The following is a 16,009-nucleotide window of genomic DNA, read 5'->3' on the forward strand; positions in this document are numbered from 1 at the left end:
AATAAAACACAATTTTTCATATCTCTTGTTGTATACAAAGTATATTTACACCAATTTTTGTCTTTGTACATCTACTTTGGATAATAATGTCCATCACATTCCCCCATCATCTTGAAACATTTCCTGTCTGTCTAAACATTTCCTGTCTATCTAAATAACTAGTGTAAACAAAATGCAATTGTGTTTTTCTTTACCATGAGGTGTAGTTCAGGTGTGAGGCCCCATCTAGGACAACCCAGGGTAGCTGTCCTCAGAACAGGTTTGTCAGCCTGTGGCAGCTCAGAGGTGGCCACTATTGCCGGTTGTCTTTGGTCAGGTTGTGTGCCAGCCAGTTCACTTTGGTCTTCCAGCTCTCCCTCAGGGCTTCATTGAACTTCACCCGGAAGTGCTTCAGCCCCTCCTCCTCTGTCTTCCCCAGCGCCAGAGTATCCTGGGACAGAATCATCACAACTGCATCAACATTCAGGGGTCCTGACCCTGCTGTATCTGCAATCCCTTCTGCCTCCCTGTACTCCTGCCCCCTTGGGTTGTTGAAATTCCTTCCTAAAAGAACTGCAAGCAGATGGTCAGGCGGCCTCATCTTAGCTGAGAGAAAGGCAGGAGAAGCTTTAGGGAATACACCCCCTCCCACTCTGCCTCTCACCAACTGAAAAGACAGGAATGGAAAGTGTCTTGCAAACCTACAAGAGACTTTATCTCATGCATGAAAGACACTGAGGACACATGGGATGACCAAACAAGATCACAGTTCACCTTCAATTGGGCGGGAGTAGGCCCAGGGAGTGCAACATTCTGGCCACTTCGCACCATACTGCAATGCTGGGCCTGGGACGGCATGAGGGCCCCCATCTGTCAGGTGAATTTCCTAGGTCCCTGAGCTGTTCGGGCAAGATGCACTCTGACCAGGATGAGCTCTGCCAAGCTCATTTTTTATACTATACATATGGCAGACAGGCTCGTCCGCAGCTGTAGAGGTTCAGGCAGGCTTTGGGAAGTTTGTGGTGGACTCTGGCCTCTAGTCTGGTGTGGCCCTGTGCTGGCATACCTTCAAATACTGGATGTCTTTGGAGGAGCTGAGCTCAGGCAGGCCTGCTGCCTGCATCAGAGCAAAGAGTTGGAGGAAGAGGAGCCCATGGCGCTGCAGAATGCTGTAGGCCTGTTCACAGTAGCCTCGAAACCTGCAGAGGTGGAGGAAATAGGTACAGCCCTGGGTCCTCCCTGCCACCCCCAGCCCCAAACCAGCAGAGGCTCTGCATCCAGCCAGCACCTGCCCCTGAGTGTCTGCCCCTGGTCGTATTATGGGTGTACCCAGATACTCTAACCAATGCCCCTGCCTGGGCCTGCCTCCTACACCTCCCATGGACCTCCTGTTTGCACTGCCCAACAGGGTACTCTGGGATTGGGGTGCACCTGCAGAGAAGGCAGCACCCCCAGGGTGGAGGCAGGAGTTAGGCTGAGAGTATGTCCCCATCCCTGCCCCTGGCTGGACACTGTCCCCTCACCAGGGCCCTGGGCACCCTCACCTTTCAAACTTCTCATTATCACTAGCCTTTCCCTGCTGAATCACGTGGACAAAGTCATGGGTGAGGATGAATGGGACTCGCTCACGGTTGATTCCAAACTTGGTCTTGAAATTCCCCAGAAAGTGGCCAAAGTCAATATGAAATAGCTGAGGGGAATGAAGGGCTGCTACTGAACAGGCTTCACAAAGAGAGGTTCTGTTTAGAGGAAGTCAGCAGGACTTGGGGCACTCTTCTGGGAGCTGTGGGAAGTGCAGAGAGGCCCCTGGGCCAGGCATGTAGGACAAGCTTACCGGGCAGCTGAACACAGTGCCCCTTACCTGCCCATTCTCACGGATCATGATGTTGTCACTGTGCCGGTCACCGATGCCCAGCACATATGTGGCCACACAGTAGCCGGCACAAGAGAGGGTGAACGCCTCAATGGCTCGATCCAGGGCTTCTCTGAGTGGGGAAGATTGAAAACCAGGGCTCCTTATATTTTCCCTCCTCTTGAATCTGGCCTTGTGTTAATCAACAAGGAGGGCATTATTCTGGAGCATAGGTCACCATGCCCAGCTTGAAATTGCCCCCTTCTTCCACACAATACCGTTCAGAGAAGACAAGGACTATGTGTTAGATGAAGAGAGGCTGCATAAAGAGGCACAACTGACAGCCAAGTGCCTAGGTGTGTGACTGGGCCCTTGGTAGATGCTCTGGGCTCAGGCAATATCACAGATGCTAGCCATAGCACCAGCTATTTCAAACCACAGCAGAAACACTCAGCAGAACCCACTCAAGCTACATATCTGTGACTAAACACGGTGGTGGTTTTAATGCCCAAAGAGTTGAGTAGCATAACACAGCCATGAAAAATGGACACCCGGGAACAGTGACCTTTTATGTCCTGCCCCAAATCAGATATGGGCCAGTGCTCAGCTGAGCCAAGCAGCCATGGAAACTGTCACAGGCCTTCCCTCACCTTTCACTCTATGGAGCCTCTCCCAGGAATAAGAAAGCCTACCCAGGGTTCTTGGACTTGAGCCAGTTGAGCAGGGCATCCTTGTTGAAGGCAGCCATGGCAGCCAGGTTGCTCTGGTTCAGCTGGATGTTGGCAATGGTGTCCGAGTGCTGCACCGCCTCAATGAGGCCCATGCAGTCACCAGTGGGAAGGCAGCCATAGGGGGTCATCCTAGCACATGAGAAGAGGCACAGGCAGTCACTATGGTTAAGGACATTCTCTGGGGCTACTGGAACCCCCTGGAAATTGAGGCACCCAACAAAACCACAGGGAACACGGCTCAAATCCCTGAGGATGCCAGACGGGGTGTGGGGCTCTGGGGAAGGTGCCTCAGAGACACAGAACTGGCACCCAAGTTGCAGAGCACACCTTGGCTGGGCTCATGTTTGCTCTGAAGAGAATGAGTCAGTGGGCTTGGAAGAAGGTGGCACTGCTCCCCAAGGGGTAGGAAGCCAGGAAATAGGAGCTGAGCACCAGGAATGGCCTTACCCAAACCCCTCCAGCTGCCCTACCCCTCTTGTGAGAACAGCCACTCTCACAGCCAACAGGGAGGTGTCAGTTTAGACCAGGAACTCCTCCAGGAGCAGGCTCTGAGGCCTGTTACAGACCCAAACAAACAGGTGTTGGGTAGAGGCCCCACCTTAGGTCCAGGCCCTCCTGCTTCCACAGGGCGTCCATGAGCTGGATCATCTGCAGAGTCAGCATGTCCTGGCGGAGGTCTGGAAGGGCAGGCGTTTCTAGTGGGTTATACACCCCAGCAAGGCTCAGAGTATCTGAGCTCTGTCTTCTCAGGGAACCCCCTGGGGCCGACCACAGAACAGTATGGGCCTAGGTGAGAAGGCCAAGGCCTCAGCATGTCCCCTGCCCAGCCTGGCTCACCATCCCCGTTCTTAAAGATGATGCCAACGCTGTCAGCACGGCCTGCCTCCTCACTGCTGTACATGATCCACAGGGGTTTCATCTTGGAGTCCATGAAGGTGCACCTTTCCACACTGCAGGCAGAGGGCAGTGTTGGCCTGGGCGGTTGGGGGCTTAGGGCAGGGGAGGGGGATTAGGGCCTGGCTCCAGGTGGGGCTAGGCCTGGGGCTCACCAGACTTCTTCCAGCATCGTGCTGGGGTCCAATGGGGACTGCAAGTGTGAAAGGGCTTCTAGGAAAGTATCCTGGCGCATGTACAAGTGCATCAGCTCCTTAGTTTGGGGCTTGGTGGTCTTCTGGGAGCTCACCTTCACAAAGTCGCTCAGGGCCTTCAGCTTGCTCAGTGCTTCCACCTGGTGGGCAGAATGGAGTAGCAGCAGTGCACATGAGCCTGAGCCAGAACCAGGAGTATGACTGTGAAGGGGCCTGGAAGGGGAGCCCGCCTCAGGCACAGGCACTCTGAGCCTCACCTGCTTCATCAGCACCTTCATGTGGTGGGTGCTGCCCCTGAAGTAGGCCTCCATGATGAGGCCAAAACGCAAGGCCACGGACGGCACATGCATCTCAGAGCTGGAGGGAGAAGATGGGGCTGAGAATGGCCAGGAGTGGCACATAGCCCCTCCCCAGCCCAGTAAACATGAGGTCAGCAGGCCAGGAGACCCTCATCCCCCATGGCTTTTCTAGGTTCCCAAGGAATCAGCAGGGGTGCATCCAGCTACCGAAGATGCCAGAATAGGAAGTGGCCAATCTTTCGGTTGGCCAGAGCCCGGTCCAACAAGAATTGGGTCAGTTCGCAGTCCAGGTAGGACTTGTACTTGAGGACCTGCACCAGCTGCAGCAAGCACTGGAAAAGCTCATCGTCCCTGTAGGGGAGGAAGGCTGGTTGAGTCTGGGGTTCTGAAACTCAGGACAGAGGGCTCCAGCTGGCAGGTGACTGGAAAGAGGGTGAGGCCAGCCTAGGCTCATCTCCACCCAGCACCCACTTCCAGGTTGCCAGGGCAAGCTGTCTTAGTGAGGAGCTGGCAGCCTGTGGGCCTCAGTGCCCAGCTGGGACTCACGTCAGTTTCCGCAGGGACCTGATGGCAAAGGATCCCACGTGGCAGTCGGGGAAGCTGAAGTCCAGCAGCTCCAGAGCATTCAGGACTGGAAGCTCAGGCCAGGAGCACAGCAGGTAGAGCATCTGGAGGGCGCTTTGCAGTCAGGTGGTGGGGGGCCCACCGCTATCTCTCTATTCCAGCTGTGCCCCTGGTGCCCCTCTCCACCCACCTGGGCCACATCCTCGTGCTTGTTCCACTTGGTCACAAGCAGCAGGTGGGCCAGAGCCTCTGGGAAGTGCTCCTGCACTTCATGCCGCATCTTCCACACCAGGTCCTTCTCATGTTCATACAGCTCTCCTGACCCCCGCTGCTCCAGGATTCCCTGCAGCTGCAGCTTCTAAGGGGCGCAGGCAGAGTGAGGCCTCCAGCCCAGCACCTGGCTCCATGCCCCACCAGCACCCCAGCTCACCTCCTCCTTGGTGGTAGGCCCATGCTCCCTGTGACGTCCCAGCTCTAGAATCTGCAACAAGTGTCCCTGCTGTGAGCTCCCCAGGCCTGGGCCAGCACTGGCAGGGCTCTAGGCAGGGCGTCTGCACCTCAGCACTACTGCCAACCACTCTTGCTGGTGGGAGCCCTCCTGCACACTGCAGGGCATTCAGTAGCATCTCCAGGCTCAGCCTGCCACAGGCCAGTAGCACCTCTCCCATTGGCTGTGACAGCAAAATGTCATCAGACATCACCAACATCCCCTGGTGGGCCACATAGCTACTGGAAGGCCTCAAATCAGCATGATGACGCAGCCCCCAGCAATGGGCAAAGCCTGGGGTGGCCAGGGGCCCCGTCTGAGGACCTCCAGGAAAGCTCCTGGTTAGCGCTCAGCTTCCAAGAAGGACCTCACTGACCTTCTCCAGGGCAGGGTAGTACACAGGGTGAGGGGCCACCTTGGGCAGGTAGATGACCAGGGTGACAGCACTCTCTGTGTTGGGATTGCTATGCACGGAACCCATGGGGTTTAGCAGGTCTCCTTTCTCATCTGAAGGCAGGAAAGATGTAGTTGTAGGGGAACCAGTTCTGGATGCCTCACCCTCCAAGAGCCTCTCCCTGCTGGGCCTGGGTCCACCTGGGACAGAGGGCCACATGTAGAGGCAGAGCTCCCCAGTCTTGAGCTGGTCCTTGTAGTCAAACAGCATGAGGTTGGCCCAGGCAATTGGGCAGTCCTGGAGAAGGATACTACAGATCAGAGTGAGCCTCTTCTTGTTCATATGCAGAATGGAACCAGTCTCCAGGCCAACCAGGAGAGAAGATCCAGACTGCATGGAAGGTCTCCAAGTTAGACCCAGGAGGAGGGGAAGGACCTGCTATCTCTTTCCTATCAGAGTTTCAGTAATTAAGCCAGCAAGATCCCTTCCTGGCTGCCTGCATCTTCACACCCAGCATCCAGAGACACTTGAGTAAGCCCACCAGTCCCATAGCTGGCCCAGGACCAGGGGCAAGTCACATCCTGGGTCTAGTGACTTGGGGCCCAGCCACACTCTCCCCAGGCAGCCACTAACTCATCATTTCTGTCCCCCTGAGAACACTGTCCTTCCACCAAGGGAGCTGCCTCCAGGATACCTAAGGACCACAGGTCTGGGCTAGATATTTCAAGTCAGGCAACTCATGAGCTGTTGCTCAGGCAGCATAGGAAGCAAGACTAAGGAGCCAGAGTAGGGCAGGCAGAGAGACTGGGGTCCCCAGGCTCTCCCAGAACCCTGTTCTCAGGGTGCCTGCCTGTGGGAGCAGGATTGCAAGAGGCCCCAGTAAGGGGTTTCACTGGGTGTCTGAGGCCTGGGCCTCTCCCAGTCAGCACAACCCACCTCCTTCTTGGACTTTTTCTTGCTAGGATATGCCTTCTTGGCCTTCTCCATCACGGCATAGAGTGCAAAGCAGAGCCGAGCCATGCGCGGCAGGTCACAGATGTTGATGTCAAACTCCAGATGCTGCTTCCACATGGGCTCTGAGCACATGCTCACCTCCAAGCTGGACATCATCTTGCACAGCATCTCATTGCCATGGAAGAGCCCAGCCTGCACCACCAGCTGGGGAAGGGGTACAGATTGTAAAGTAATGCCAAAACAGAGACCCAGACAAGACATGCTACACTCTGTGGACCCAGACAGGCATCACCTCCCAGAAGTGGGATAATAAATCCACCTCTGCAGGTGGTTCTGAGTGCAGAGGAGCCATGAAAGTGCTTTTTGAAGAGACAACAGGGCACTGTTCCCCAAGCCCATGGGGGCTCAGCTTCCAGGGGGAACCATTTGCAGTGTCCCCCAGACTCTGGGCACCCCTGGGTTGGTAACCCCTGGAAGCACCTCAGCCCAGCTGCAGCCAGCTTCTATGGTGCCTTACACATCTCTGACTGGGCCTCCTACTTCAATAGGCTGTACCTGATTCCACAAGCTCCACCAAAGTCAAATATCCACAAGTTGCTTGGCCCAGGTTTCCATTAATTGGCCTCCCTGGCCTGCTGGCCTGCTCCCCTCCCCTCTTATTGTTTGGATGTGGCTCACAGCCAATCCAGGCAGAGATAATGAGTAATGTGTCCAGGTGACTTTTGTGTGACACCCTCCCACTCTTCTTTCTCTGCTGCCCCTCCAGGCTACAGCACACCCTGTTTGTGAAAAAACAAACAAACAAACTGTCCACTCACCTGGTACCCGAGCCCCTACCTTCATCTGATCATCAGCATTGATTTTGCTGCCCTGGATCAGCTCAATGCAGAAAGGCTGCCCCAGTGACCACAGGGACACAGAGGAGGGCTAGAGAGGAGAGGAGAGGGGCTTAAATCCCAGCTCATTCCCCTGGCTGCTGAAAGGCTGGGGAGAGGGGGAGAGGGTCCCAAATTTGTGGCAAGGTTCAGAAACCTGTCTTTAACACCATCCTTTACCAATCTGCCACACAGGGGCCCAGGGGCCCCAGCCCCCCTGAGATCTGCAGAGAAGTAGGCAATCTGGGATCGCAGTAGCTCAGACAGGACCCTACCCTGGGTGTCAGCTCAAGGCCCTGACTCTCCAAAAGGACTGCACCATCCAAAGTCCCCTGGATCAACGCCTAGCCCTAGTGCTGCCCAAGAGGCTCTAGGATTAGCCAAAAGGAGGTAGGAAGAGAAAGAGGGTAAGAAAGGGGAGGACATCATCTCACCTTCTTCATGGGAATGGGGGGCGGTTTGGTGTGTGGTTTCTGGACCTGAGGGGCCGGTTTGCTCTGCTCATCCCGCATGGCAAGGATGGAAGAGGAGTGCACCATGGTCAGGTGGGGGGTCTGTCCACTGTGCAGGCAGCTGCATATGTACTGAGATGAGAGTGTAAGATTGAACTGTCAATGGGTGGTATATCCATTCCCTGGAACCAAGAGAGACCCACAGTCTGGCTCTCTCACTCCTATGCTGGCTCCTTCTAGAGTGGCAGGGATCCCAGAGTGCAGAGGGCTCCTTGAAGGCCTCACCTTGAACTGACAGAGCAGGTAGCTGCCATAGAGGTACTCATGCCGCCCATTCACCTGCAGCACATAGTCCTCAGGCTGCTCCATTGTGAGGTGTTGGTATACCTTGGCCTTCTTCTGGAGGGCGCAGGCCATCAGCGCTAGGGGCACATCCTTGGTGGACACCTGGATGGTGAAGCTCTCCTGTGGGGAGGAGGGAGAGTTGGCATGCTGCTCTCAGGCCCATGGGCTTCTGGGGAAAGGGGGCAAGGCCACATGCCTGCCTTTATTGGGTATCCCCAAGTGTGAGCCCCACAAGGGCAGGGCCTGGGTCATTCACTGGTGAAAGTAACAGCAGACACCCAGGAAATACTTGTCCAGTGAATTAAGGGACCAATTCAGCCTTGGTGAGCTTACCTGGTGGGATGCTTGACTACACCCCTTGCATGCCTGCATACCTGGCAAATGCTGTGTAATGCCAGTGAGTGAAGGGAAATTTGGGGGCCTGGGACACTGGAGTGTCTTATCAGTGGAAGGTCTCCATGGGCACAGCAGTCCATGTGCCACAGCTGGAGCAGCCTCCCTAGGACATGGGCTATGGGCTCACCCTGCTGCCCTCAAATTTGACATTGACCAGCAGGTCTGGGTTGGAGATTTGAGAGGTGTTGCTGTCCCCCCAGCTCCTGGTCGAGGGCTCCAGCTGAAGGGGAAAACTGTATTGCAGCCAGGCCTCCCAGCCCAGCTGCTGCCGGCGGGCAGCCGCCTCCTCGCTGAACTGGCGCATCTTAGTGCGGAAGTCATTTACTTCTGGGTCTTGTAGACAGTCGAACTCATGGAGGCCTGTAGGGCAGGAGCAGGCTCAGTGCAGGTGCATGTGGCACCAGCCACCCATGTGTGCCCTACCTTGCTGAGGTGGGGGCTGATCTGCGAGCCCTACCTTTGCCGATGAGGAGGCTGATCTGTGAGTTGATGAGCTTCTCCATGCGGTCACCCTGGCGGGTCACCAGGCGCAGCATGGGCAGGAAGGGCCGGACATCACATAGCCGCTGCTGCTCATCCTCTAGCTCCTGCTGCTCTGCGGTCTGGTTGACACAGGTGAACACGTAGGCCTCGGGGTCACTGAGCATGTGGAAGAGGGGCTCATTCTGGGCTTCGTGCCACAGCATCTGGGAGGAATGGTTATGGTCAGCCTTGCTGGCCATGACAGCTGCTGGGAGGCAGACAGAGGCCTCTAGTCTGGGCATCCCACTCTGCATGAACCACATAGAGGGCAAAGGGATACCCCAACATCACTTCCTAGGAACCCTTTGGCCCTTGGGACCAACCGGCTAGTCAGCAAGCTTCCTGTCCCTATGCTCTGTGAAGGACTTGATGTGTGGAGATTGGGGACTGAGCAGCCACGCCTGCCTTAGACACATTATCTAGGGCTGCTTTCACCCCACCAAGGCAATGGTGGCCTTGAGCCATGGCAGAACTGAACCACTGTGACACATAACACATAGCCCACAAAGCTTCATATCAATAAAAATATGAAGAAACCAAAACCACAATGAAGTGAGAGATGGGACCCCAGGGACAAGTCTGCTACTGTAGTGTTTCAACTTTAGGCACATTGTTTGAAGTTCTGTAAGCACATCAAGTGAACCATATAATGATGTTTACAGGAACTAGAATATAAACAAAATGTTACTGTGGTCACTCAGAAAAACAAGTCATGAAAGTTCATAATCAGAATTTAGTTATAATGTGGTTAGAAAACAGGAAATGGCTAAGGTAGTGCCTGTGGCTGTCTTCTATGGCAGGATCAGAGGCAGGTCTCTTCCTTCTCATTCTTATTTTCCAAAACTTTATGGGCCAATATTATTATTGAACTCAGGGACACTGAACTACAGAGCCATACCCTCAGCCTTTTTTGTATTTTATTTAGTGACAGGTTCTCACTTAATTGCTTCAAATATCACTATGTTGTTGAGGGCTGGCTTTGAACTTACAATCCTCTTGACTCAGCCACCGGAACATTTGGGGACACACCCAGATACTTTTGAAGTAGAAAATTTTAAGGAAGGATAGAAGGAAGGCAGAGAGAAATTTTCCAGGACATTAAAAAAAATCCCTCAAGTGTGGTCCATTGCTTCTATCATTTTTTTTCTTGTTCTCAATAATAGCTTTTAAAATTGTGAAATAAATTTTTGCCCTCGGGCAGTCCAAGGCATGACCCATTAAACCCTAGTTTGTAAGTGGCACAACCCCATTGAAAGCCATAGGACAGCATCTACCAAAGCAGATGTTCATGCTGTGACTCAGTAATTCATCCTGAAATTTATTCAATGAACCTGAGGACTCTTTCCAAGGATGATGGGCACTATGTTGGCAACAGTTTTAAAGACAAATTCCTGCAAGACCCTTATGTGGCTGCGAGCAGACCGTGGTCGCTAGTAGCTGGCCCTCTGGTAACTAGGGAGGGGAACACATTGCCATGGGGTAAGCTGAATTTGAATAGTAAGTGGAGTTTAACCACCCCTTTTATACAAGTTCTTGATATTGTATATTTTTCAAAATTTATATCTGAGGTTCTCAAGTGTGAGGATCAATGCCTCTGTCTTTCTGAGCTCCCAGGGCTGACAGGAGACCAGGCAGTACCTGCTTTATGGTGCTGAGGTTGGCATTGCGGGACACAGGGAAGCTCAGGTAGATCCCTGTGGGCAGAAGGAAGTCAACCACCACACTCTGATTCTTCTCCACCTCGGTCCAGAATTCCATGGGACAGTCAATCCCCAAGGGCATTCTGCTTTGTTATTTCTCTGTGGCCATGTGACATGTAAAGGAAGCAAAGGCAGAGAGTCCTTGAGAGTAGTATATGGGGGCCTCGGGCAATGTGAGGCTCAGGGCTGAGGGCTCCCAGGTGGGCACATGGTGTTCTCCTCCCACAGGGCCCCCACTGCCCAGGTAGCTGCTGCTCCTACTGCCCCAGATAACTGTCTGCACTCGGCTGCCTCTCACTCTGGTGGACACATCTGCCTCCCTCACAGCAGGCCCAGAGCCATAGACCAAATAATTTTCCTCTGGAAATTACGCATCAGGGAGACGCTATCATGGCCACCACCTGGCAAGGACAAATGGCAGTATGGCTGGGTGTACAACTCAGGACTCGAGAAAGGCCAAAGGCTATGACTGGACAAAATTTGTATTTTTTTTATTTTTTACACTAGGAATTTAAGCCAGGGACACTCTAACACTGAACTACATCCCCCATCCTTTTTATTGATTTTTTTCCTCCACAGGGATAGAACCCAAGGGAATGTAACTACTGAGCCCCATCCCCAGCCTATATTTATATTTTATTTAGACACAAGGTCTCCATGAGGTATTTAGGGCCTTGATAAGTTTCTGAAGCTCTCTTTGAACTTGAAATCCTCCTGTCTCAGCTTCCCAAGCAATTGAAGTAACAGGTGTGCACCCCAGAGTGTGTGCTTGTGTGTGTGTGTGTGTGCGTGTGTAAGATTTGGTGAGATATATTGATTGAACTGAGCCCCAAACCTGCCCCCACCACATACATAACAAAACATTACAGAGAAATTTTGTCTTCCATACACTCCAGAACCAGATCAGCCCCTTACTTCCCTCACTCCCAGCTTCCCCCTCCAGGTCACCACCATCTAGAATCTGTTTATCTATAGCCTCCATCAGTGTTTTTACTACTAATTTGTATCCACAAAGAAGTCCTAATATTTTTGAATGCCTTAAACCTTCCTAAACTAGTGAATCTTCTGCAACCTGCTTTGGCTACTCAATGTTCCTTAGATCCATCCATGTGGATGAATACATGTAGCAATAGTACATTCATTTTAACTCCTGCAAGGTGTTTCACTGTATAAATAAAGCACCTTGTATTTGCCCTGATCATGGTGATAAACTGGGAAGGTTTGTTTCTATTTTCCTTAGTTGTTACAAAAGATGCTACAATGTATATTCCTATACTGGGTTCATAGCTTGCACCTGGGAGCAGAGAGGAGGCTGGTCCAAGAGCAGTATGTGAACCTCATGTTTGGTGTCAAGGAAAAATATACACATTAAAAGGGAAAAGACAGGTAAAATTAAGGTTCAGAATGCATTTTATTTAATCCAATGTATCCAAATTATCATCATGTTGACAAGAAATCAACACAGGGAAAAATACTAGAGATACTCCAACTATTTTTAGTATTGATCTTTGAAATCTTTTGTATAGTTTATGCTTATTTCATTGCCAGCTTTTCTTTTTCTTTTTGTTTTCTGCCATTTCACTTTCAGATTTTAATCAGAAATGACTGGCCTTGGATGGTGGTTTAGCTCAGTGTCAGAGCACTTACCTAACATGTTCAAGCCCCTGGGTTCTATCCCCAGCCCAACCCAAACAAATACCACAAGAATTATTTTGTCTACTCAATTTTCACACAATTTATAGGTTAAAAATATTCACCAACCCAAGTTGTCCCAAACAAATAAAGCTTTTCTGATAAAGACCAGGTATCAACTTCTAAATTTCTATTAATGTAAATTAAATATACTGTGGGTTATTTTGGGCATTGGATGAGGTGCAATTCTGAGGATGGCACCCAGGGCCTTGTGCATGTGAAACAATTGCTCTACTACTGAGCTGCCTCCCAAACAAACAGAAAGTTTTGAAGTTCATTCCTTAATTGTGCACTATCTACATTTCAAGTGACCAAGAGTTCCATGTAGTGAAACCTATGATAGGTATAAATCCATCATTCACTTGCTCAAGTACCCCCATGTTTTCCTCAACATGGTGCTGCCCATCGTGAGTTCATGCTTGATCTCCAAATTACCCTCAGCATTTGCTATTGTCAAACTTACTCATTTTTGCCAATCTGATGGGTATGAAATTGGCTTACTTTGCTTAAATTGCTTTTCGCTGATAATTCACAAAATGTTTAGCTTTTGCAGAAATCCTATTTGTAACCTTGGCATGTGTCCTGTGGGGTTATTTATCTTATTCTTGTTACTTTATAGAATCTATATATTCTACATTCTATTCCTTTGTGGATTAAATGAAGTGGAAATGTTTTTTTTCCTACTCCGAGTCATCTTTTCTCTTGGTATATGATCTCTTTTTGGTAAATAAAAGTTTTTATTATTAATGCAATAAAATATATCAATGTTTTTGGAGGAGGTCACTCAGTATTAGAGATAATTAGCATGCACAAGACCCTGGGTTCCATTCCCAGCACTACAAAAAAAAGGAAAGCTATCCCATGCAACTTCCCTACCTACTGCAACATCACAGCTCCTGTATTTAAATGACTTTTGAAAGTAGTTGAAAGGACATTCAGTTTTCATTTGTTTTGAGAGAGTGCTTCACTATGTAGCCCAGATTGAATGCAATCATGCGATCCTCCTGCCTCAGCCTCCTGAGTAGTGGGGATGACAAGCATGTGTTGTGGTGCCCAGCTACAGACATGTTTAATTTAAGAGTGATAATCTCTGGTGGCAGTGCCAGCTGGGGCCAGGCATCCCTGGTGGTATGCGGAAGTGGCTTAGAGCAGTGTGATTCACACATTGCTTTGTCATCCCAGGGCACTGCTGCTGGCAGACGATTCCTTGGATTGTGAAACCACATCCTATTTTAGGTTCCTCTTAGAATGGCCAAGCCAAAGATTCCTTTATTATTCAAAACCTGGGGGACTATCAGGAATCCTGGAGAATCTGTCTATGATGCCATATGTTCTTTGGCCAAGTGGGGAAGTCAGTGGGACACACTGGGTCACCTAATCTGGTGAGGCCGAGATGAGCACACAAGGGAAGACCTACCAGGAGCTCTGAACAAAAGGCCTGTGTTCTGAGAAAATGCATTCCTGCTCCCCTGCCCTCAGCACCCTGGAAGTGAAGTCTTCAACCATACTTCCCCAGCTAGGTGGCAGGGAAATAATTCTACAGAAAGTGAAAAAGTGGAAGACCCATGAAGACTTGTGCAGGATAGAGAGTGAACAGGAGACAGGACAGGAGAAAGCCAGATCTCCTTCCCTCTCTCTGTTCCCAGGACTCAGAGTTCATCAGCCAAAAAGCCTGAACCCTCTGCTCTGGACAAAGCCCAGACCCATCACTCTCTCTCTCACAGATGTCAGCAAATTCAGGGACTTCAGAACTGTCCAAGAATGAAAACTGATATAACCACCTTGGAAAAGTCTCTGGCAGAATCTATGAAAGGTGAACACACCTGTGCCCTGCACCAACACATCCACTCCTCAACAGATGGGCCCAGAGACACATGAGAGTGACTGTGACATCACTGCTTGGGAGAGGCTGACAAACTGACATCAGCAGTATGGTGGGGAAATAAACTACGGTTATTCTTTCTAAGTATAATGTTATATCACAGAGAGGATGAATAATCTGCAAAGGCACACACAATTTCACAATGTAAATGAATCTCACAGACATAAGGGGGAACAAAAGCATCCTGGAACCAAAACCAGGTGCTCATGATTTCAACCACATGGAGAATGACAAGGGAGAACCACTCATCTATCTTGGCAGCAGAGTTACCCCAGCCTGAGGGCCTGAGGGGCTTCTGGGTGTTGAAAGCATTTTGGTTTTCTATCTGGAGACTTTTGACAAGTGCCTCACACATTGGTCAACGTGGTTCAGATGGGCTGACTTCACTCCTAGCCACTAAGATGGCATGAGGCACAGGCCCAGCCAATCAGAAGTCAGAGTTTCCCCTCAACTGTGGGTCAGTTGGGACACAGGAATGGAACTCAGGCCCAACCCATCCCTGGATGTCGCCTCCCTGACTCCAATAATCCCAGGAAGGGCATGTGAATATCAAGTCCATTGACTAGGTTTCAATGTCCAGACTTCCTTCTGGAGTAGCAGAAAAGATCTACTATTGACATGAAGCTTCTAGGAACTGTCCACTGCCCTTAGGGGCAGAAACTGAGAAGAGACCAACATAGGAAAGCAGAACTCCAAACGGAAATGGAGAACACAAGCATGGGCACGAGGATGTCACTGAGTCTCTGGACCTGGCCATGTCTGTAGCTTGTCCCTTCTTCCTTTCCCGTCTCACTCTCTCTTCTCTCCAGAGATGTTTCAGTTGGGTTTTCTGCCACTTGCCGTATCTTTCCATGAGTGCAGCCACGTTTCCTTTTTGGAAGTTTCTAGTGTCTAGAAAGTCCTTTTCTGGGAAGGTGCCCTGCCTCTGTGAGCCAACCTGTGTCCTCTGTACTTCCATCTAGAGGCAAACAGGCAATCCGCCTGACCACTGTCACTGATGGAAGACCCCATCTAGAGCATCTGGTTAGCTCAGAATTCCAAACTTTGCCCAAAGTGTCTGGAAACAGTTTCATAATGAGAACAGGGAAAGGTAGTGGTAATGTGTGGCTAGAGAGAGGCCTCTAGGAACAAATTGTAGAAGAATGTTTCAGGTACCAAACTCCTGCAGAGTCTAAAAGTGTGCCACAACACTTCCCTAGTCCCCAGAAAACTTTCTTGCTGTCCGCATCGCTGAGCTTGCTGGCCAGCCCTCCTGGCATTTGTCAATGTAAGCCACATTCTGTACACCTGTCCAGGAACAATTACCTGATTTATGAATTCAAGAACTCATGGCTATCTTTAATAGCTTCATCTCATAACTTGCATTCATGCATTACTGGATTTTTTATTTTATATGTATCATTCACTCTTGGATACATTCCTTAATTCCACTAGTAAGTATGAATCCTGATTAAGTGCTAGGGATTGCAGGAGGAGCTGGGAATAGGGTGGTGATGGCCCTGACAGAGCTCACACTCCACAGGGAGACACTGGTCCACAAGTACATAGGCAGGGAAGCAGAGTGCCCACACATGGCCCAAATGTAGGGGAGAACAGTGCCACATGGTGCTGTCATGGAGAGTAGCTCGGGGGCAGTGACACCACATGTAGTAGGCTAGGAAAGACCCCCATGGAGAGGACCTGGAGTGAGGGCCAGAGAGTGGAGGGGAAACATGGTGGAGATGGGGGTCAAGGTCATGAGGGTCCGAATCCTGCACATCCTGGAGAACAGGGCAGCACCTGGTTTCTGCTCTTAGT

General features: G+C 50.8%; 1 protein-coding gene across 3 annotated transcripts; it reads right to left on the bottom strand.

Annotated features, from left to right (window-relative positions):
* Positions 1–213: 213 nt before the first annotated feature.
* LOC308634928 (phosphatidylinositol 4,5-bisphosphate 3-kinase catalytic subunit delta isoform-like) lies at positions 214–10,720 on the bottom strand (the record flags this gene model as incomplete). 3 transcript variants are annotated; one of them, XM_081269129.1, is made up of 22 exons in its annotated part: positions 214–430; positions 1,046–1,178; positions 1,524–1,669; positions 1,841–1,964; positions 2,524–2,691; positions 3,161–3,239; positions 3,400–3,512; positions 3,612–3,790; positions 3,908–4,007; positions 4,157–4,300; positions 4,496–4,617; positions 4,704–4,871; positions 4,944–4,994; positions 5,377–5,507; positions 5,595–5,691; positions 6,331–6,552; positions 7,186–7,275; positions 7,658–7,720; positions 7,961–8,140; positions 8,544–8,776; positions 8,874–9,102; positions 10,577–10,720. In XM_081269129.1, 22 exons carry the CDS (start codon positions 10,718–10,720, stop codon positions 293–295), a joined length of 3,054 nt encoding a protein of 1,017 aa, XP_081125255.1. In that variant the 3' UTR covers positions 214–292. The 3 variants fall into 3 exon arrangements, with proteins under 3 accessions (XP_081125255.1, XP_081125254.1, XP_081125253.1); XM_081269128.1 differs by having other exon boundaries at positions 4,704–4,868; positions 7,658–7,807; XM_081269127.1 differs by having other exon boundaries at positions 7,658–7,807.
* Positions 10,721–16,009: the final 5,289 nt, after the last annotated feature.

The sequence above is a fragment of the Spermophilus citellus genome (assembly GCF_964194105.1).
Source record: "Spermophilus citellus genome assembly, chromosome: 16".
Taxonomy (NCBI): Eukaryota; Metazoa; Chordata; class Mammalia; order Rodentia; family Sciuridae; genus Spermophilus; species Spermophilus citellus.